The sequence below is a fragment of the Ceratotherium simum genome, chromosome 7, assembly GCF_057802395.1.
Source record: "Ceratotherium simum simum isolate JZ-2026a chromosome 7, ASM5780239v1, whole genome shotgun sequence".
NCBI classification, from domain to species: Eukaryota; Metazoa; Chordata; class Mammalia; order Perissodactyla; family Rhinocerotidae; genus Ceratotherium; species Ceratotherium simum.
The window spans coordinates 31,981,640-32,005,675 of record NC_141906.1 but is presented as its reverse complement, the minus strand read 5'-3'; the positions used below and the strand labels follow the sequence as shown (position 1 = coordinate 32,005,675).

The following is a 24,036-nucleotide window of genomic DNA, read 5'->3' as shown; positions in this document are numbered from 1 at the left end:
CATAGTCCTGATGATAGATCAGTTCAATTGAGTTCCTTTTGGAAGGTGGTGATGCAGGTGGGCTCTCAAGGTTACGCCTATATTATGGAAGCAAGTCTATCAGCTTCAGTTTGTAAGGCTTCAGGAAAAAGGGCAGGTTCAGTTCTCAGTGATTCCAAATGAAAATGATGGAAAAAATCAAAAACGTTAGTTTGGAGATCTGTAGCCAGATTTTTCAGGAGACTGGAAGAAATCAGGATCCAGTCTAGTCAACAGATATAAAATAAAAACCTCAAAAGACAATTAACAAAACTAGGATCTAATATCTGCAAATGTATACTATAGTTTTTATTGAAATATAATTTTTTTCTCTAAAATCACCCTCATTTTTATTAAGATAGCAAAATTAAAACTAACTAGTTTGCAAAATAAGTCTAGTTCTAATAGAGTTGGCCCAATTATTAACATAAGTACAGCAAGAATAGCAATTGATCACATAGGCTCTTTTAAATCTGCTTTGCTGGAACTTTTTATAAGGAATCTCACATTGAACTTTAAAGGCCTCTCGAGGCCAGGAAAGCCAAGCCAAGGATTTTGTCACCAGACTTTGCCTGCAATACCTATAAATTTGGGTGAATTCCTCTATTCCGAGGTTTCCCCAAAATATTTCAAGGTTCCTTGTACCTGCCAGATAAGTGACATTCTTTACTTATCCTGGTAAGTGCTGCTTGGAACACAAGGTACCAGGCCAATATTTCTACGTGGCTTTATTCCATAAAGTCCAATCTTCATTTTTCAAAAGCTGTATGGTTATATCGCAAATATGATGTTCCAGTCATAACCTTGGTAATATAACCAGTGTTTTCAATTGTGTCCTGTTACAAGGAGAACAGATTTTTATTGAACTTATGCAAATAACTATATTGCCATGAAAACAACAATACTCACTAAGAGTTTCCAAATTCGAGGGATCAGATAGAGAGAAAAAGATAAATATTTCAATTTTACTTACAAAAGTATTATTTACCAAATTGCTATAAGTCATAGCTAGCTCAGGAGAAAAGAGAAAAAGTTTTCTTTAAATCTGAAAAAACAATACATTAAAAATTCAGCAATACTTCAAATGAAAAATCATAAAAATTATAATCAGTTCATTCAGTCCTGTGTAATCCATTTTTGATCCCAATCTTTTTGTTAGCAGCTTCATGAAGTTATCAGTCTCTCCAACAGATTTCTGTAATTTCTTATCAAGTTCAGTTTTATGATCAGAAAGTTTATCAGAAGCCTGTACTTCAGTGTAAATGTCAGAGTCCTTTCTATGAATTTTTCTGAAGTTGAAACATTTTGCAAAAGCATTAGAGCAAAGAAATAAGTCTGTAAAGAACAAGACCTCAAAATGGCAATTGACAGAGAAATTTGGTTAATTTTGTGACATACAACACTTTAAAATAATAATAACCAGAATTATGACTGATAATCAGGACAGATCAGCATTTCAGTAATGTTGTACAATTTTAAAACACCTATATCAATAACATTTACCCACATAATAGCACCTAAGCAGACTTATCATCACTTGTCTGACAATCTTTTCCATGTAATTTAACATACTGAATCAGCCTAATAAGTTTAGTATCTTTCTCCTTATAGGAAGAGAGCAAATTTTTTTGAGAAGTTCCAGGGCCCTTTGAAAATTCCCAAAGAAAAAAGTAAAAAAAAAGACTTTAAGATATGAATTTTGGGGGAGCTTGTCAAAAATATAAACAGTCAAAGCAAACATAGCATTAACAGTCCGAAAAGCCTTAATAGAGAGACCTCAGTCTTTTGAACACAGGAAATTATTTTAACAAAACATAGATTTTTTGTCTTTTAGGTAGACTTACTCAAAGGTAAAGAAAAATCTTTTGTAACCTCTTTATCAAGTTTAAGAAAATTATCCTTTTAAGAGAAATAAGACCAAATTATAATTTTGTACCAGCTTACTTTTGATACTAAAACTCATTTACTTAATTAAATTTATTTTAATCTTAGCCAACTTGACCATGTAAAAATTCTTTTTCCAGAATTCTTCTTTCACAAACTTATAACTTTCTTTTTACATTCAGAATTTGTCCCATGTCTTTCTTTTCCCTTCTAGTACTTGAGGACAAATTTATCTTTTTTAATTGACCAAACAAAACATTTCCATTCTTTGTTTTTTCTTTATACATCTTACTTTTTTTGTACACAGACATATTTTTCTTAATTTTTTAGTAGCTTCAATCACATATATTAATTAGAAATTTTAACCCTTATAGACTTTGACTTCTAAGTAAAAACTAAGTAAGCAGTTATAAACTTTTTTACATTAGCATTTTGTGGATTGGAAAATTTATGAACACTTCATAACTTCTAGAAATATGTTATTTTATAGTACAATCTTTTAATAAAACACATGTTTACCAATAGACCTAAAACACCTTTTAGTTTTCCTGTAATGAAAAGCCAAAAGTAGACAAATGTACATTTAGCAATCAATGTCTAATATCTTTTCTTATTTGGAAATGATGATACTCAGAGAATTTTTATCATAAAATTTAGCAAAACTCTAAAGTTTTAAGTTACCAGAAAGAGTTTGGAAGCTGTAACCACCATAACACATAATTATTGTGTAAAGTTCATCCAACGTTCATCTTTTTCACAACTATTTAGTTACTTATTCCCAATTATTATTTAGATTGCCTACAAGACTTCATAAGACTTCAGATAAAATTAGCCATCATTTAAATTACTATTTTTGTTAACCAGTTCTGTAATAGAAATAACATCAGTTTTTTCCTACAAAATTTCATGCAGTTTTCATCACTTCTTATACCTTTAAACACAGTCATCACTAAGATTTTTATCAATAGGTCTTGGTCTTATAATCTTGGACCAGGGGAGCATTCCCAGTCAGACATTTTAAAACATACTCAGGCAAGGTTGAAGTAACCTCTTTATATAAAATTAGCTCAAACATTCCAACCTTTATAATCTTATCAACACTTATACTTTTACATGTTCTCAATTCAATTGTAACCTGAGTCAAGGTCTTAAGACTAGTCAAATTTTTTCCTTCCTTTTTTAGCCTTAATTCTTAGGTACCAATTAAGCAATTATGTGAGAGCTCTCAAAACATTTTTTTTTTTTCCAATTTAGAAGTTTTTCTAATTCAAAGGATCTGTCGTCTGGCCATTGACGAGTAGGATCTTCACTTGTATATTTATTCCAATAGTGACTCGAACCAATAAGCCTTTTTAAGGAAAGACCCGGAGGTAACTTTCCACGCTTAGAATAAATCTTTCCCATGGACGCAAGAGGTGTCCCTGGTGAGGGCGCAGATGATGTAGCCCCCATGATCCACAGAATTCACTCCCAAAGATATTCAGACTCCCCTGAGAGCTTGGCACAGCCAGACAGAGACAGTTCGGAACCCCAGTGTACTCGACTGGCCACCAAGGTGCACCCCGGTAAATGCACCTTCCGTATGGTGGAGACCAAGGAGAATATTCTCACTGGTCACAAAGCCAAGTTTTCTCAGGACACAGAATAAGACAGAAGGAAAAACCTCATCCAGTTTTTTTTTTTTTTTTTTTTTCTGTGCACAATGACAGCTTTAGCCACGCCTTAGGTCTCTTGGAGCCAGAATAATACCTGGGGGGGAGGTGCCGCGGGGTCGGGGACTGTGTGCTTTACAGAGTACCTCGTCGTTGCACGGACATTTTCTTGCAGTTGGCGGGGGACCTGTGTCATCTACCCCGTTCCGTGACCCAACTTATCCTGTCACGGGAGTCTTCTGAAAGTGGCGAGCGCCCTAATGGCTCTTAACTGCTCGACCCGCGCCCACTTAAATTTGCGGCCTTTTGGCTTCCAAGATGCCCTCGGCAATGACCTTCACTTCATGTGCATAATAACCCACAGCAAAGTTTGTAGACGCCGGTCTGGTGAGACCCGCAAACTCACCAGTCTGTGGGGCCGGCCCGGACAGCAGGCTAATAGGGCCTATGCCTGCGTCCTACCCTATGGTATTTCCTTCTTATGACAAAAGACACAGACAAAAGAGAAAAACAGAGACTACCTTTGGGAGGAAAAGGGATCAAGATCAAAAACCAAGAGTACTCTACCAAATTTAAACCAAGAGTCACTAAAAGCCCAAGAAACTAGTTTCCCAAATATTTTCTCCTGCCAATCTAAATTTAGAAAGAGAAAAAATTCTCACCATTTCCTTCCGCCGGACTCCGCAGATAGAGATTCCGGGAGGCTGACGTGGTAAGAAGTCTTACCTTTTTGCCGGCTTTTGTCAGGCGTTCCCGTATCTCACCATCTGCAGTAGTCCAGGGAGAAGGCAGGTCCTCCAGCTGTAGGATCCCATCCCGTCAAATGAGGTCCACGTGACGAACAAAAACAGAACAACGAACACCAAAGACACACCAAAACATAAACAATCTTGCCCGGTTGGCGTCTCTACAAGCCAACCGAAGGCGGCTTCAGACGGGAGGGGTTTTCGTCCTCCCTGGGAAAAGGAGTGCCGTTTCTTTTCCCACCTGAAAGGGGGTGGTCAGGCTTTCCCGACTCCCCTTGTCCCTTGGGGCGTCCCCCAGGGTTGCAGCCTGCAGTTCCCAGCACGTCTGCCACTGCAGCCGCTCAGACCTCACGGCCCGAAGTGGCGGCTGCCCAGATACGGAAACCAAAACAATGCTTCGCGGCGCCGCACACACTCACACACCCAGTCACTCAGGCTTACCTCCAAGGGGTCTTCGGAGTCTGGGGTGACCGCACAGATCCCGGACGAGCCCCCAAATGTAGGATCCCAAAAAGGAAACCCCAACTCCAGTCTCGGGAAGGCGCGGACCCACAGACACAGAAGACCGAGCTTGATGCAAACGCAAGAGGTTTATTAAGCGGAGCTCCGGGTCGACACGTATCTCTACTTGGGAGACAGAGGAGTCGACCCCGGACCTTAAAGGGCAAATTCTTATATAGGGTTTGGAAGCACAAAGCGGGAAAAGGTTGGCGCGGTCTTACATGATTGGCTAATTTAAAACATTTAAACAGTTACATTTTATGGCGCGAATTGCTATGGCGCGAAGCGATTATCAGGTTACACACACGCGTCCCCATCTGGACCCCCTCCACCCCGACCCTCCCAAACTTATCCCTCTGGAGCACTCTCTTGTTCTCAATTCTTCCCCGAACAGTTTAGGGTGGGTCTTTCATGAATAGAGTCAGTCAGGATCGATAAACGTTCCCTCCTATACCAGGAATCCTTAGGGCGTGGAGGTGCCTGTCTCTAAGGTAGTAACTTTTTAATTTTTAATACAATTTTACTTCCTTCAAAGTGTGCAGTTTGTGTGAGACTTGGTAAATTTATACAGTGGTGCGACCATGCCTGAAAGGAGGTTTTAGGATACTGCCATCTCTCCTGCTCATTTACAATCGATCTTCCCTCCCACCCCCAGGCTGGGTCAGCCACCAATCTTCTTTCTGTTTCTATAGTTTGCCTTTTCTAGAAATTCCACATAAATGGAATCCTACACTATGTAGTATTTTCCATCTGGCTTCTTTCGTGTAGCCTGGTATTTTTGAGATTCATCTGTATTGGTTCATTCCTTTTTATTGCTGACTATTATTCTGTTGTATGAATTGACCCATTTTGTTTATTCATTCCTTAGTTGATGAACATTTAGGTTGTTTCTGGCTTTTTGGCTACTGTGAATGATGTTGTTATTAACACTTGTGTACAAGTTGTTTGTAGACGTGCGTTTTCATTTCTCTTTGGTAATCAGGAATAGACTTGCTGGGTCATGTGGTCAGTGTATGGTTAACTTAAAAACAACTTTTTTTCCAAAGCAGCGGTGCCATTTTGCATTCCCATTAGCAATGGATGAGAGATCCAGTTGCTCCACGTTCTTGCCAGCATTTTTGTGGAGCAACGGGATCTCTTGTCAGTGTTCTTTATTTTAGCCATTTTAGTGAGTATGTGTTGATGTCTCACTGTGGTTTTAATTTGTTTCCCTAGTGACTAGTGGTGCTGACTATCTTTTCATGTGCTTATTTGCTATTTGTATATCTTCTTTGGTGAAGTGTCTATTGATATTTTTCCCATTTTCAAACTGGGTTGTTTGTCTTCTTGTTATTGAGTTTTAAGAGATCTTTATATATTCTGGATACAAATCCTTTTTCAGATAAATGTTTTGCAAATATTTTCTCTCAGACTATGGCTTGTCTTTTCTTTTTCTTAATGGTCCCTTTTGAAGAGTAAAATGTTTAATTTTATTGAACTCGAATTTATGATTTTTTTCTTTTATTTTTTTGGATTTTGCATCATATCTAAGAGATTTTTTCCTACTCCAAGGTCACAAAGATTTTCTTCCCTGTGTTCTTCTAGAAGTTTTATGGTTTTAGGGTTTACACTTAGGCCTATAGTCCATTCTAAGTAATTTTTGTGTATGGGATAAGGTAATGGTTGAGATTCATCTTTTCATATGGATATCCAGTTTTCCTAGCACCGTTTGTTGAAAAGACTATCTTCCCCTCATTGAGTTACCTTAGCACTTTTGTCAAAAATAAATAGACCGTATACGTGAGAAGTGGTATTATGGTAAATGTTCAACAACTAGCTCTCTGGAAAAAAGAAGGTGCCTGATTTACAGTGTTGGCCAGATTCCTGATATGAATACTCTCACATGGCTGATTTCAAGCTACCAATAATTTAACAATCAGCTCACCAAATTCCTGAAAATTTAACAATCATCTCTGTACGCCAGTACGAGCCAGCTTCAGCATACTACTGTATGCAAAGATCTGCTTCTGAACTCCCTATTTTGTTCATACATCTATGGGTCTCTCTCTATGCCAGTAACACACTTGATTACTGTAGCTTTATAATCAGTTTCAAAGTCAGGTAGTGTAAATCTTCAGACGTTGTTTCTCTTTGTCAAAGTTGTTTTGTCAATTCTAGGTCTTTTGTATTTCCATATGAATTTAGGATTAGCTTGTCATTTTCTACAAAAAAGTCCTGCTGGGATTTTGATAAAGACTGCTTTGAATTTATAGGTCAGTTTCTAGAATTGCCATCTTAACAGTATTGAATCTTTCAGTTTATGAACATGGCATATCTATTTATTTAGGACAATTTCTCTCAGCAATATTATGTAGTTTTCAGTGTACAGGGACTGCAGTTCTTTTGTTAAATTTATTACTAAGTATTTTATTCTTTCTGATGCTATTGGGAATGGATTTAAAAAATTTTTATTTTCCCATTGTCTGTTATGAGTCTATAGAAATATAATTAATTTTTGTATATTGATTGGGTATCCAGCAACCTTGCTAAATTGACTCATTTGTTCTAGTATTTTTTGTAGAATCCTGGGATTTTTTGAAGGCAAGATCATGTTATATGCAAATAATGATAATTTTACTTCTTCTTTTCTAATCTTTAGGCCTTTAATTTGTTTTTCTTGCTTTCTTATACTGGCTGTGACCTCCAGTACAATGTTGAATAGAAGTGAGAAGAGTGGACATCCTTGCCTTGTTCCTGATCTTAGGGGGAAAGCATTTAGTCTTTTACCATTGAGTATGAGTTAGTTGTAGGGTTTTTGTAGATGTCCTCTATTAGGTTGAGGAAGTTCCATTCTATTCCTAGTTTGCTGAAATTTTTTATCATGAAAAGGTGTTAGATTTTATCAAATACTTTTTCTATATCCATCAAGATGATCCTACAGTTTCTGTTCTTTATTCTATTAATGTGGTATATTACATTAATTGATTTTTGGATGTTAAACCAACCTTGCATTCCTGGAATAAATCTCATTTGTTCATGGTGTTTAGGTCTTTTTATATGTTGCTGAATTTGATTTACTAACATTTTATTATAGGTTTTCATATCTATATTTCTGAGGAATAAATGGCCTGGAGTTGTCTTTTCTTGTGGTGTCTTGGACTGGCTTGGTATCAGGGTAATACCTGACATTATCTCTCTTAAAGTGAGATGGGACGTGTTCTCTTTTCCTTTATTTCCTAAAAGAGATTGTTAGGATTGGTGTTTATTTTTTCCTTAATATTTGATAGAATTCACCAATGAAGCCACCTGGGGCTGGACTTTTGTTGAAGAAAGATTTTAAATTACTGATTCAATTTCTTTACTTGATATACATTTATTCAGATTTTCTATTTCTTTTTGAGTCAGTTTTTGTAATTTGCATCTTTCTAAGAATTTCATCTAGGGGCTGGCCTGGTGGCATAGCAGTTAAGTGTGCACGCTCCACTTTGGCGGCCTGGGGTTCACAGGTTCAGATCCCAGGCACGCACCAACACAGTGCTTGTCAAGCCATGCTGTGGCAGTGTCCCATATAAAGTGGAGGAAGATGGGCATGAATGTGAGCCCAGGGCCAATCTTCCTCAGCAAAAAGAGGAGGATTGGCATCAGGTGTTAGCTCAGGGCTAATCTTCCTCACACAAAAAAATAAGAATTTCATCTATATTGTCAAATTTATTGACATAAAGTTGATCCTAGTATTCCCTTATAATTGAGCTACATTTTAGAATAAATTAGCATGGGTCTCAAGAAGTCATAAAATGATGTTACTTTCAGCACCAGCTTTATTTGTTTAAAAAATATTTATTAAGTACTTCCTATGCCCAGAACAAAGAATGAGGAAATTTAGATTTATTGAGCGCTTCACTAGATTTATCATACAATGTTCTTCTTATAGATTATCTCATAGGAGTGTGCTCCCAGAATCCCAGGTTTACCCCCAGAAGGAGGCAGCACTCTTTCCCACCTTTCAGGGTACACTGTCGGTGTTCCCCTCTCCTGTCTTAGGGACCGTCTTTCTGCAAATAATGGACGCAGATCCTTGGGGACCCAGCTAACCAGAAGAGTGGAGCCTTCCCTCCTCACCCTCAACCAGACTACCACCTCAGCCTTCCTATGACAATGACGAGGAAATGAGGGAGATGGCAGAGCGAGGAGGAAGTAATTGTAATTTTCTAGGAACCTCTCACCTAGCTCTGATTTTTTCCTACTTGAGGTATATTTGTATGTGTTCTTACCTTAACCACTATCCTCCCCTACTCTTGTCCTCCACTTCTGCCAGCTATAGATTTCTTATTTTGTGCCCTTTTACTTCCCTACAGTTCCTGGCATAGTGCCTAGTAAATACTGCAACCTAAATCAATTTGTGTAGGATCAAATTGACCCCTAGTTTGAGCAGTTTTTATTTTTAACTGTCTGTCCTCATTATTCTATACGTACTGTGCACATGGGCTTTCTCTGTATGAGACACTGTTTCCCAGGTGCACGGGGGCCTGTGAGCCACATGCAGCCTACGGCAGGACTTAGACAGCAGTTACCTGCAGAATGAGCCATTTACCTAATCAGGGGACCGAGCCCTGACACTCATTATTGCCAACTGTTACCCATGCTGGATCTTTCCATGTAAGGGAAAGGGAGGATTCTTTTCCACTCTGTCTCTCTATTCACATTAGATTAGCTTCAAACTTTTCTTTACATACGGACATTTTTTGCTCAAGTGTGCGCTTTCCTCCTTTTAGAAAACCATTCTGCATGGCGTGCATGTGTCTGTTGGATATTAATGGATGAGAGCAATCCTCAGTGATTAGAATGTCGGCATTCTCTGTAAGATCCCCTTTTCTCCCTTTCACACAAAAGAAGCTGAAAGATGCATGCAAGCATGTACCCATGCATCGATCTTGACTCGTCATTTCTGCCTGGAAGAAGCCGTATTCGGCTCTGTTCTCAAAGGAGAGAGAAGCCTCTCTAAGCCCCCTGCAACCTTCTAGCTCTGGAATGTTCTTCTCTTTTTAGTCTACAGATCCTGCTTCCTTTAACCAACTCCTGACAATAGCTTGGCAACCGACAGCGTTCGCTGACTGCCTTCATCAGAGGTCATGAAGGAGCCTGCTTCCCTTCCTCGAGAATGCTTTAATAACAAATGCAGACAAGACTTTTGAACAGAGACTTAATATGTTTCCATGACAACGTAAATTACCTATGAGAATCTGTAGGAAGATTTTAGACCGTTAAGACTTAAAAGCACAGTTTTCTTCCTTCATAAAGCAGTCGAGGAATGTTGTTGAAAATTTTGTTGTCAAGCGGATGGGGAAAGAATTTTATTTCCCCAGGACTTAGATACATAATAAGTAAATCTGGGGCTTATGGGTAGAGAAATGGAATTTATATATGATCATAGTTGACAGTAATCCATTACTCGAAGTCTCCACTTTTGTCAAGAAGTGATTTGTACCAATTAACGCATGTAGATATTCTTCAGAGCAGTAAAATTGTTCCTTGTATAATTCTATTTCATTATGTCTTGTAAATGTCAGGCTTTTTCAAATTAGAAATGAAAGAACAGCCTCTATTCTCTTCTTTTACGACACTTTCTCTCCAAGGCCAAACCCTCTTGCCGATCTCCTGATGCCTCCGCTCCCCGCCTCCTGGGACCTGGCTTCATCAGTCACCAGGCTCTCGCCTTTCTTCAGGCTCTCCCTCTATAATTGCTCTTTCAATGTCTCCCCTTGAAGCACTGCAAGAAAATGTGCTTAAGTGGGACAAGGCCTTAAGATGCAAACATCTGTTTATAGTAGACTCTCTGTATTGGAGATTCAATTAATCAGGCATTCATTGAATGCTACTTTGTTCAAGTCTAATGTGAAATGCATTCAGAAATAAACCTGGCGTTGGGAGCTGCTGCCCAAATTTTGCCCTCTCCAGGCACCAGAATGTTGACCGCAGTGGTCAGAACTATAACAGTAGCTGGACAGACGTTTAATTGTGTAATTGTTTAAATCTCCCCACCTGACTACAAGGACCGCGGAGGCAGTGGCTGCCTCTGCCGGCTCACACTGTATTTCTAGCTCTGTGCCTGGAATGCAGAAGATATTCAGTAATGTTTCTTGAACAAACGACTCTGTAGTGAAAACTAAATACATTACTATAGAGTTACCCTCCACCGACTTTGTAATTCTGACACACATGTCCGGGTCCTCTTCGCCTGATCCCTTCTCATTTAACCCCCTGCATCAGTCCTGTGAAGTAGGCCTCGTGAAATCCTTTCCAGACGAGCTCACTGAAGTCCAGAGCAGGTGAGGGACTGGCCCAAAGGTTAGAGGCAAGGTCGAGCCCAGCGTTATCTCCCTCCAGAGCCCTGCTCTTGCCAGTGGAGCACCCTCTGTTCTGGCTGGGGCTCTGTGTTTTTCTCACCTTGTCAACCTCTGCCTGCACCTCCCTGAGCCCTGTATGAACTGTGCCCTGAGACATCATTTCCTCCTAGGAGGGCCTGTGTTTCTTTGTTTCTGCTTATGACCTGGCCTCAAGGCAGCTGCATCTTTACCAGCTTTGTGGATAGGAGGCTTTGCTACCTTCTAGTTGGAGCTGCAAAATGTTCCCCCTCAGGTTCTTACGACCAGAGCATGACCCTCTCTGTTCACTCGATGCCGCAGCTCTGCTGGGACCTTGAGCTTTCTGTGCTCTGCTCATACCAGTGCTTTCTGTTTTGCTGACATGAAGCCTGGGTGTTTTAAATCCCTTTTGATGGGAAGAATAGTTTATGATTGGGGTCTGTATTAGAATCTGTGTCACAAATTACTCCAAAACTTAGCAGCTTAAGCCAACAAACATTTATTTTCTCATATAGTTTCTAGGAACAGCTTAGCTGGGTGGTTCTAGCTCCAGGTCACTCATGAGGTCATCTGAACGCTTGCCTGGGGCTGAGGATCCACTTCTGAGATGGCTCGCTCACATGGCTTTTGGCAAGAGGCCTCAGTTCCTTGACACATGGGTCTCTCCTTAGGGGCTATTTGAGTGTTCTTATGTCATGGCAACCTGCTGTCCCCAGAGTGAGTGATCTGAGACAGAGAGCAAGAAGGAGGCTGCAATGGGGTCCAGTCTCAGAAGCCACATAGTATCACTTCCACCATATTCTGTCTGTTGGAAGTGTGTCAGTAAATCCAGTCACATTCAGGGGGAGGGGAATTAAGCGCCACCTAAGGGAGGAGTGTCAGAGAATTTGTGGACATGTTGTGAGAAGTGATCTAGATGCCAGATGCCATGAGATGCTTGTGTCGCAACTTTCTGCCCTCTCCCTGGGGTGGGGGTGGGGGGGCGGCCCAGAGACTTCCCATTTAGCTGTTCACATGGGTGAGGTGGAGGCTGCATTCTGAATCCCTGTCCTCGGCATGGTGAGGATTACACAGACGCAAAAGGACGGTCCTAATCCTCAGCAATTGCACAGTCTGGGAGAGAAGACAGATACCTGCACAGGTAGCCACTATAAGATAGAGCATGGTGAGTCTACAGAGAGAAGGTCAGAGAAGGACAAGCTCGAGTCAGCGGTGGGACTGGGGAAGGCTCCCTAGAGGGGAGAGCACTTGAGCCTGGCACAGAAGGTCATGTAGTATTTCAGAAGCTGGAGGTGTGGAGGGAAGAGCGTGCCAGGAACGGGAATAGCATGGGCAAACACGCAGCAGTAGAAAGTACAGTATGTGTTTGGGGAAGGCAGCATGGTGCTCTCATTGGCAAAATCGGTGATGGCACCTATGGCACAAGGTGATTGTGAGGATTACATCAGATAATGCACTTAAAGAGCTTTGCACAGTGCCTGGCACACAGAAAATGCTCACTAAATGATGTGAATGACTGGTGAAGATAAAGAAATAAGGCTGGAAAGGTAACTTGGGGCCAAGTCACAGGGCCCTGCCTGTCATCCTGAGGAATCATAACATGTGGGAACTAGAAGGGAACTCAGTTTGGACTACAGTTGGTGCTATAGGAAACGGGGATCTGTTGAGGTGTTTTAGTAGGAGCGTAGTGTGCTCACAGTCCCGCTGGAGGAAGACTTACCTGGTAGCATGTGCCCGATGAATCAGAGTGAGGAGATGGGGACCAGGATTCTGATGCCGTGATCTGATGCCATGGTCCAGGGAGAGGAGGTATTGAGGGCCCAGGTGAGATGGGGCAGAGAGACTAGACAGCAGGAGATGGAGGTAGAGTGTTTGTTGATTGCTTTATAAACTTGGCCTGGTCAGGGAGATCCAGAAGTCCTGCCGTAGCAGCTGCTCTGAACATGACTGTACAGCTGTTAAAGGTCACAAAGGAGCAGCCCAGGAACATCTGGTCCACCAAGTCTCCATGAGATGGCTCACACTGGGCCTGCTCCTGCCGGTCCTTGGTGGGGTTTGGACCCTGCAGAGGGTCCCACTGCAGAAGTGGGACCCTCCCAGTATGCCCAGAGCCTCACTATGGTGTGCACTCACACTGGCTGAAGGGAAGTGCTCTCTTGTGATTGCTGCCGTGAGCCTGAAGGTGGGTTACACACCCACCCCCGAGTGTGGGATGGCAGAAGGGACAGGGGCTTTGAGTCAGGCAGACTCATGGTCCAATAACTACCTCCCCACTTACTGGCTTGGCAAGTCTCTTCACTCTGCTCAGGTTCCTCATGTATAACGTGAGGCTAATAACAGTGACCTCACAGAGATGTTAAAGGGGTCAAATAAGGTTAGATTCATAAAGGGCTCAGCCTAAAGGAAGTAGGTGTTGGGCGAGTGTTAATTAACTTTTCCTCTCCTTATCTGCCCCCTGATTCTCAGTGCTTCTTCCCACCCCCAGCCCCTTACCACCATGGCAGCTTCACTCAGCAGGGGGCTGGGCTGCCTCCTGTCAATCTAGGGAGGATGGATTTTATGAAAGCTTGGGAGACTACAAGCACTTAAAGACTTGGGGTGCATGGGCTTTAGGGGGTGGTTTTAGCAATAAGACAAGGCCAAGTGTGAGCAGCTTTCAATAGTGTCTGAAGTAGAATGGAATGCTTTATTTTCCTTAAGTCTCCAAATGTTTCCTGAGCATTTTGCTCTGTGCTGTGCAGGGCACCAGGGAAACACAGATAAACAGAGCTCAGTCCCTGATGAAAAGGGACACCATCTTGGACAGGAGCCAAGCTTGTGAGCACATGCCCATTTCAGCATGAGCGGTACTAGACTAGAAGTACATACATGCAGGGCGTTTTCATGTTTCCAAGGAGCAAGCGCCTGCCCCATCTGAGCAGGGCAAGAAGGGCTCAGGAGGAGGGCCATGAGCTGACTAGAAATGAAATCCAATAATAGCTACTTCATTAAATGCTCACACAATGCCAAGCCCTTAAATCCTGTGAAGAATGTCAGAAAGATATAAAGCGTGGCTCTGAGTGGTGGCCTGGGCGAGGGAAGGGCCCTGATGGGGCAGGTAGAGACGGGTCCTCGCCCAGCTCTGCCCCTAACCTGCAGCCTGACACAGGATAAGTTAAAAGATACCCCTTCACAGCCACGCAGATGAGATTAGGCTTGAAGGTAGGGTTCTGTCATGAATTTTCTATTAAGTATCTTGTCCCTCAAGAGAGATGAAATGAACTCATGAAAGAATTAAAGAACAACATGAAACTGTGTGGGTAACCACAACATTGGACAGTACAGTAAAGGGTCCAGGAGCCAAGAGATGGGAAACTTTGAGCTGAGAAGTCCAGAAGGGGTTCCTAGAAGAGGAGAACCCCGAGCTGGGCCTTGAAGAATAGTTAAAATTGGGGCAGTCTGAGAGGAGGTGGACACCGTCAATGGAGGAATCGTGCTGCCTCGCCCAGAAACGTTCAGCGGCTCCCCAGGCCTACACAAGCATCCAAACATGGCATTCAAGGCTCTGTACAGCTTGGCCCGGCTCCTACCCAGCCCGGTCACCTTGACATCCGTCCAAGAACCCCACCCTCTTGCACCCTGAGCCGTTCACCTGCTCTGAACCTGCTACACAAACGCAGACTGCTGCCTGAATTCCCTTCATCCACTTCTCTATCTGCATCCTTCAGTGCTCCCTTCCCTCCTTCAGAATTAAGCATCTTTTTCCCTCCTTCCCTCTGAACTCTGTCCCATTTGCTTAGGGTCATACATGGACAGATCATGACCCACTAAACTATAGACATCTCAAACGTGGCTTACTCCTCCCTGTGGGCCACGTGCCATGCCCATGGCTGCTGTTTGGCAAATGCTGAATGAATGATCAAGCTGAAATCTGGTTGCACAGAAAGGGGATTTCATGGTTACAGGGAACCATGAACTTGTGGCAAGAGGCACTGGACATGACTGACCTGAGAGTGTGGTCCATACTGCTCTGGAAGGAGCATCTCAGGGCTGGAGGAGCTCAGGTATCATCTAGTCCAGTCTATGTCGTATAAAACCTCCATGGCATTGCAGACAGCAGGCCAGACCCCACACAGGCACCTCCAATGAGGGCAGGCTGAGCACGCTGCAGCTCGGGGAAGGATGTGGGCTGTGGAGCCTGACTGACCTGGGCTGCTATTTGCCAGCTGTGTGACTTAAGGAAGCCATTTAACCTCTCTGAGCCCTGATTACCCTCTTTTGTTAAAGGGATCTAATATTACCTCCTTTCGCAGTTGTAAGGATTATAGAAAATATACCAAAAACCAAAAACAACCTTCCAGCTTATAAAAGGTGACTAATTAATGGTAGCTAATTCTATTTTTATGACATATGATTAGTTGTTGCATGTGGCTGGGGAAGGTTTTGTGGAGAGTTCAAAGAAAGTTCTAAGTAACAGAATTTGGGTTTAAACCTAACAGTCTGTCATAATTATAGTGAACTCATTGTGGGTCTCATTAACATGGTCTCATAAGGAGATGATGGACCAAAGTTGTTCAAGATCATGAGTTACCAAGCTTTTCCCACAAGGACACATCTCATGGATGATGCTCACTGCAAGACACTTGCCATTCCACAGGGGCCGCTGCAGAGTTGCAGAATGCTGCAGAGGCTGGCCTGGGAGAGGTGACCCAGAAACAGTGCTTGGGGCCGGTGTCTACCTCTCTCAGTCCTAATTCTGGAGGCAGGCAAGGGTGGGAGCAGAGAATCCAGGTTTCTGCCATCATATATTCGGGAGCCAGCGTGTTACTGGTTTGTCTATTGGGAGGTCCAGGCCGAGTATCAGAGGCTCCGGCAGGGCTTGGGTCCTGAAGGGCGGGAGGAAGGAGGGAAGGCCTGGAGCTTTAGGCAGGAGATGGTGGCCAGAGCCCCACATGTAACCCGGGCCGGCCCGAGGCCTGTGTGTAGAGCCAAAATGGCTCAGAAGTCAGGTCATCATACCTGGTTGAACCTATGGAAGTGGAGAAGGGAGAAGTGGAGGGGAGAAAAGGCTCAAAAGGCAGCTTGATGCTGGAGTGGATGGGTGCCATTACAGAGTCAGGAGGGTCTCAACCCTCCTCCCAAACCCCCTTCTTCCCCCATTTTCACCATCTCAGTGGGTAGCACTACCACCCACAAACCAGAATCCTCGAGGCTCCCCAGACTCCTCTCTGACCCTGGCGTCCCACAGCTCAGCTGTTTTCAAGTCCTGCCCATTTCCCTCTTGACTCGGTGCCCTGTTCTCTGTCCCCACTGCCACTCCCCTGGTTCAAGCCTCTGCTTTCCTTCTGGCTCCCTGCACAGTCTCCAGCCTGGCCTCCCCCCTCACCTCTCCCCTTCCGTCCACCATTCACACTGCTGCCGAAGTTCTCTTCCCCAAAACTAACCTGGCCACACTCGTCCTTGGCTTGAAATCATTTCACAACTCTTCGTTACGGTACAGGCCGTCCCCTTAGCGTGGCTGCAGGACCTTCATGATCTGTCCAGCTTCTCCTGCCCTTCCCGAGCAACCTTCAGCCCAGCCACCTGAACTGCCTGCAGGTCCTCACAGGGAACTGTGCCTCTCATGAGCCTCTTCACGTACGCCTCATTTGCTGGAACCCACTCCCCACTCTTCTGGCCAACTCCTGGGCTGGCTTGGGAGCTCCTCCTCTGTGCTCCCCACTCCCTCCTCCTTCCTGACTCTTATCTTATCATCCTGGAGTAACCTCAACTCCCTCTGCCTCCCACACCTTGAGCCCAGGGCCTGTTCTTACTCAGTTTGGACTTCACAGAGCTCAGCATCCTGCCTGGCAGACCTTAAGCACTCAGTAAATATTTTGTGAATGAATGAATGAATGGGTGACATTGAGCAATGAGGGAATCCAAGAAGAGAAGACAATCTGGAAGGGGAAACAAGATGATTTGGTTCTAGGAACGTTGAATTTGAGTTGGGGGGACACCTAGGTGGAGGTCCAAGCTACACTGGAACGGCGAGTCTGAAGCTTGGGGGAAGGTCTCTTAGGAAACTTTGCTTTCGTGTTCTTTGGAATACGAAACCATGGAATAGCCGTGGAATAGCTGGACCGTGTGGTATTCTATTTTTAATTTTTTGAGGAATCTCCATACTGTTTTCCATAGTGGCTGCACCAGTTTGCGTTCCCACCAGCAGTGTACGAGGGTTCCCTTTTCTCCACATCCTCTCCAGCACTTGTTATTTCTTGTCTTTTTAATTATAGCCATTCTGACTGGCATGAGGTGATATCTCATTGTGGTTTTGATTTGCATTTCCCTAATAATTAGTGATGTTGAACATCCTTTCATGTGCCTATTGGCCATCTGTATATCTTCTTTGGAAAAATGTCTGCTTAGATTCTCTGCCCATTTATTTGATCGGGTTCTTTATTTTTGTTGTTGTTGAGTGGTATGAGTTCTTTATATATTTTATATATGGGGGAAGTGAAAGGGCTAACGGGGCAGATGTATACAATAACGGATGGCAACTAGACTTTTAGTGGTGAACACAATGTAGTCTATACAGAAGTCGAACTATAATGATGTACACCTGAAATTTATATAAACCAATTTATTATAAACCAATGTTACCTCAATAAAAAAGAAAAGAAAAGAAACTGTGATCTGTCTGCTCGCGTATGAGCCAATTCCCCTCAGGAGATCAAATGACCAGCAAGTGGCTCGGTGTCACCAAACTGGCTTTATTGACTCAGAGAGCATCAGAGCTAGAAGGACATTATAAGGACATTGTCTGGTCTAATTCTTTTGACAAATGAGGAAACTAAGGCTTCGAGAAGGGAGAGGCCAGCTCAACAGCTAGCTAGAGGCAGTGCTGGGGCTAGAACCTGTGTGTCTCTGTCGCAGTCTAAACTCTTTCTTCCCTCCATCCCCTGTGGCCTCCTGTTGGTGGCACTTGTCTCTGAGTGCTGAAGGAGGGAGTTATCAATGAGGGTGAAAAAGGGCACTGGAAGAACCTACCTCCACAGGTGTTCACACACTGACTTCCTTTCCCACAACACAGCTTCTCGTGGCCCCAAATGAGAACAGACCTGATCAAGTCCTCAGGAGCAACAGAGCTTATGCATTGAATGTCATGCACTCAATGAACAGAATAGACCCTGTGGCCTCCATCAGCGGCTACCTTTTTTTACTCTATTTTGAACACTGTCACCATCTACTCTCCAGTCCTATAACAGATCAGAAACAGCTGATTAGAAACCACGAGAGAGATTGCTGTGAACAAGAAAACTGACACCCTGACTCAAAAAAAGCAGCAGATGGGGGTCATTTAGGGTAAGGACCAATGGCTATTCACACCGAAGCACATGAAGTCTTTCCTACCTGTTCATATCCCAATGCAAGTCCTAATAGTGATATCTGAATTATGTTCAGTACATTTTGCTTATTTATGATCTGCAAGCATTCAGACATTTCATAATGATTTTCGTCTAATGTGATTAAGATTGTCAAGGTTCTGGCAGTATAAGAAGTAGGCCTTCTGCTATCAAAGGGAGGAATTATCCCTAAGGATTCTGGATAACAAAGGATCTTCATCATGACAAAGGGGAGAAGGAACTGGCACTTGTCATTTGGCCATAACATGCCAGGAACGTTGTCTAACGCATGGTCTCATCGTGTAACTTTCACAGCTCTAATCTCACACACAGCGGGCACTCAATCATATATGTTGGACCCATGAATGACTGAATGGATTGAGTTGTTTCAGCCTCATTTAGATATTGTGAAAATGAGGCCCAAAGATTAGAATTGCCTATCCATGATCACCCAGTGGGAGCTGGGGGCCTGAGCTCTTGCCACAGCCTGCATTAGCTTGGCAGGAAGGACAGCTCGCACTTACCCATAGGAAGCAGTGAAGTTAATCTGCAGCCACACTTCCTCAGCACCGCGAGCACCAGTGGAGAGCTTGCTGTGTGTGCAGCCCTGTTTGAGGAGCACCACTTCTGGGCATACGATGTTTCCTATCACTTATGCTTTCTTTGATTCACAGGAATGAGTTCAGAGCATGGACGGACATCAAGCCTGTGAAACCGATAAAAGCCAAGCCCCAGTACAAGCCCCCAGATGACAAGATGGCTCATGAGACTAGCTACAGCGCCCAGTTCAAAGGGGAGGCCAATAAGCCAACACCAGCTGACAATAAGGTCATTGATCGCAGAAGAATACGCAGCCTCTACAGCGAACCTTTCAAGGAACCCCCGAAGGTGAGACAGATCCTGTGGAGAACCCATCAGCCCAGCCTGGAAAGGAGGGGTTAACTGCAGCAGAGCATGGGGGCGGGGCCACTGCCCACTCTGGCCCAGCCCCCAAAGCTCTTTAAAATCCCTCCATTTCTCTTTAGTACACTGAAACAGAGGGGCTTTTTAGCAGGAGCCTTTGTTCAATTCAAAGGGAATGTTAAAAAGGAATAGTACTTAAAATAAAAACAGCTTGAAGTCTAGCACATTTCCAGAGAACTAGCTTCTGATTTTGAGAATCCCAGGAAAAAAGTGAGAGAAATCTCACCTGAGCCCTAAATCCCCTTGTCTTAAAATAAGTGTGCTTTTGCCCCGGAAGAGCTGGCCTGGTGTTAGAGGCATCCTTGCCTGGCTGCGTTCCCACCCGGCCCCTGCCTCATCCTCAGCTCCAATCACAGACATTTCCTTACCTCCTGAGTCCCTGAAAACCGCCTGCCCTTTCTTATCCTTTCCCTCGATAAACACCATCTGTCGAAACACACCTGTTGCATCAGCTGCAAGGTGTGTTCTGAGTAATTTGTGACTATAACGAACAGTTTGTGAATGAATTACGTTTCTAAGTAACTTACGGTAGATGCAGGGATTTTCCTATAATAACACTTTGTTGTCTCATTTGCATCCCAATATGCGTTCACGAAAGGGAGAAGCATGTTGGAGATTTGGCTGCTGAAGCCGGAATCATACACGCCATAGCTTATTCTAGGACGTCAAGCCACACGGAATTGTGCAAATGTCAGCTCTCCTATCAGTAATAGCAGAAAAAGTCTGAGAACGTGAATAGCCTTTTCTCTGCTTTTGCCCTAAAGTCTTGCACTCAAGTGGAGTTTTGTATTTGGTCCAGGACTGGTTTAGAGGTAAGGTAACTAACCGACCCAGTTTGGCTGGACTCCTCCAGTTGTAGTACTGGAAGTTCCATGCTCCATGAAAGCCCTCCGTGTTGGGCAAACCAGGACAATTGGTTACCTCATGTACAGGTCAGGGGTGGATGAAAACGCCTGGACCTCACTGAGTGAATGACCTAGCCTGTGAGGCTCAATGTCGTCTCCGTCAACCTTCCACAGATGAGGTGGGACCCAGGACATGGGGTTGGCTTTGGATGAAAGAAGATTCAAGGGGAGGAAAGAGGGAAGATTGGGGAAAGTAAATCTAGAGAGGGATGGGAGGTGGGTGACATATTGAGGGATCATACCCAGTGGCCCCAGAGTTCTTGAGAAGGAAAAGGCAAGGCCATCTCCTAGGAATGAGGGGGCAGAGCTAGAGGAGGCAGCGTGGGGAGAGTGGAGTGGGCTTGAACAGCTGCTCTGGGGAAAGCGGCCCAAGGTTCCAGCCAGAGAGGAGGAGCGGATGGCTGGGCAGTGCTGAAGGCCTCGCTGAGCCGAGCCCGCCTGGGCCAAGCATCTCAGCGAGGACACTTCTCCACATGAGCTCACCATCCTAGAGACAGACACAGAGTTGTGGCCGGCTGAGGCTGTGGTATAAACCACCCAGAGTTTCTCCGTCTTCCACCAACAGAGGTTTCTTTTCTTATTAATACATGTCCATTGTGGGTTGGCTCTCACTCTCTTCCTCATCACCTCTTCAGTCTGGGACTCGGGGTGATGGAGCAGCCTCTGTCTGTGGCAGAGGAAAAGAGAGCATTGGGAAGCACAGGCTGACTCTTGATCTTCTGTCTGGAGGTGACCTATGTCACTTCTGCTCACATTTCATTGACTAAAGCAAATCATTTGCCTGCCTGAGTTGAACATGGCGATGAGGTGTAATCTTCCTACAGGGAAGGGCAGCAGATACTGCAAAATAGTAACATAGTCCACTGCCTGGGGTGGTCCAGGGGTGAGAGCTCCCAGGCCAGGGAGCCAATGTGGCCAGCGAGAGTGTTGCCAAGATGACTGACAACAGGGTTCAGTCAGGAGAAGCCAAATGACGTAAGGTCACTGACGATACTTTATACACTGTGCTCCCTCAGTGTCAAATGTTATCACTACCGTTATCCTTTAGTTAACCATGTCTTCTCTCTAAATTCTGTCTCTATTCCCTCCCCTTTTCTGTTTCTGTATTTGCGGTCTGTCTGTCTGTCTCCTCGTGCAGGTGGAGAAACCTAGTGTTCAGAGTTCCAAACCAAAAAAGACCTCAGCGAGCCACAAGCCCCCGAGGAAGGCCAAAGACAAGCAGGCGGCGTCAGGCCGGGCCTCCAAGAAAAAGAGCACGGAGGGCGCCAGCGCCGCCCCGCCCGATGACCAGGAGCACAGTAAAGAGATGAACAATAAGCTGGCTGAGGCGAAAGAGTAAATGTCACTGCACTTTCCTTTCATTCTTCTCTGCTTTTTTTTTTTTTAAACCAACCAACAAAAAAGGCCACAAAATTGATTAGAGGCTTCTCATCTGCCTGTGTCCTGAGTGTTCCAGGAGCTCTCTGGTTTGGTTTCTTTGAATGGAGGAATCCTGTTTCAAAGACCATGTGGCATGCCTCCTCTCCAAACCAGACCAACCGGCCGAGCGTGGCCATGGGGTCCACGCCACCGGGCCCCTGGAACACCGGGCAGCGTAGCTCACCGGCCGTGCCTCCCATGGCAGGTGAGCCCGCATGCTGGGGGGAGGGCAGGGCTTAGCACAGAGGCAGTTCTGACATGGCTGCAAAGGAGACCTCCTGGTAGTGCTTAGAAATGTCTGTGGGGTGTCCTCCTCCTATTCCCCCCGAAGTCTGTCCGTGATCAATTTTGAACTTTAGATAAATGTGTTCTTTTTCAAAATTCAGAGAGTTGTCACGTGCTATAGAAGCTCAACTTGGGCTTCAGCAATTGACAAAATCTGTGGAAATATTTAAAAAACAAAAAACAAAACCTCAGCCTTAATAAAATGAGTTGTGTCTGTTAAGTAATTTTTTCATAGAATCTTCTGTCAGAAACGTGTGACTGCCTTTCGTTTCCTATCAGTGGGCTTTAAATTGTATACCAAGTAATAGAAATGCCACTGGTGACGAAAACTAGGCCAGAGTGAAAAGGTTAGGTGTTTTAGATACATTCTCGACATTATAGGAAGATGACGAAAATGAGGAGACTGTTTTCCTCTGTTCACCCTCAGCCTCTCCAGTGCTGCTGATTTTGTGGAGCAACTGGTTACAGATGACTGAGGAAGAAAGTTCGAGGTTTAGGGGTAGTGTATTTAGAACGTGGCTTTCTTGCTTCTGAGAAACACGAGGTGGGAGGTAGACGTAGTGGCCAGCGTGGCGGTGTTTACTTTCCCTTCCTGAACTGTTCTTGCTCTGGTCCTCAGAGAGGACGGAGGATGCTGAGCTTCAGGTTATGGGAAATTTCTGTGACTTAGCTAAAGACTAGGAGAGTTCCCTGCTAAGTGCTTAGCAAGGATTTTTGACCTCATTAATGAATGAAAGCAGCTCTCACTGTATTATGTGTCACGTGTCTGTGTGGCCAAAGCCCCCAGTGGTGGCAAGTGCCGCCTTAGCTGTGCTAGAATTGTGTTGTAGGCATTAGTCAGAGAGTTGTGAGAAGACCCCCAGTGCCCGTGAGGGAACCCAAAATACCCACCAGAAAAATTACATTTGCAAACCCTGTGACGTGTACTGCCCAGCCCGCTTTATTTCTCCTGTCCTTAAAGTGCTTACCGTTGCCAGCATTCTGGAATCGCTGGGCTGCTGTATGATGCAAAGTCTCTGCTCAGGCTGACTTTTCTTTTGTAATGAAAGACGTATAGAGTGAAGTTCTCACAGTTCCTTACCTCAAAACTCCCTTCAGGTCCTTCCAGTCTGGAGGAAGTGGAGCCTCCACAAGCTCTCTGTATTCTGACCATTCAAGCAGAAAGTCTCTGTTTACGCCATCTTGGTTGTCACCTTGGGGCTGATTGAGAAGTCTTTTGCAAATTAACTGAGCATGTGCTACGTGGGCCATATTACTTAAGAGAACAGGACTGGAAGGACTGAAGCGCTCGTCCAGGCCCACTGCCATCTTGCTTTCCATCTCGGGGTATGGAACTGTGAGGAAGGAGAAGTACTGAAGAAGGTAGAAAATGCTAGTGAGTTTCAGTGTTTATGAATCACAGATTTTGATGCCTATCTGGAAATGACTAGAGTGGATCTCAGTACTGATTCCAGCTATTTGCTAGCTCATCTTAACATTAACCAGAGAGCTCTACCAACAGGATCTTAACTTTATCCAGAGAATTTGCCAATGTATGTTCATTCCCTCAAGATCTGGCATTAGTCAGACGAGTTGATATTAGCCACAATTTGGATTTCTCCATAGAATAGTCATATATTTTTTGCAGATCAGGGAAATCAGACTTTACAACGCATGGGGGAACACTCATTCACTTGTTGAATGCCTTTGTTCCAGATACTGTGCTAGACAGGGTGGGTGGTGTAAATAAGTCTGTCTCCACAGCAGCACAGCCAGAAGGAGATGTCTGACTCGATCCCTGTGTCTGATTCAAGCTTGTGTTGCCCAAATCATAGAGTTTCCCACCCACCTCGCAGCCCCAGGGATGTTTCCCACCCTGCCCCACCTGAGGCTTTAGATGACCTGTCTAATGTCTTTTCAACCCTTCAGTGCCCCCATCTTTTTAACACCTCCACCTGAGAGAAGCCTGTCTATAGTTC

The 24,036-nt window shown here is 44.2% G+C and overlaps 1 protein-coding gene across 1 annotated transcript in view; it reads left to right on the top strand.

Moving 5' to 3' along the window:
- The window catches only part of MAP6 (microtubule associated protein 6), an 83,470-nt gene that overhangs the window by 42,125 nt on the left and 17,309 nt on the right, over positions 1 to 24,036 (top strand). Inside the window, exons 2-3 of the mRNA XM_087433466.1 lie at positions 19,181 to 19,394; positions 21,513 to 21,709. Coding sequence (XP_087289592.1) covers positions 19,181 to 19,394; positions 21,513 to 21,709 — 411 coding nt within the window. The remainder of the gene's footprint in view (positions 1 to 19,180; positions 19,395 to 21,512; positions 21,710 to 24,036) is intronic.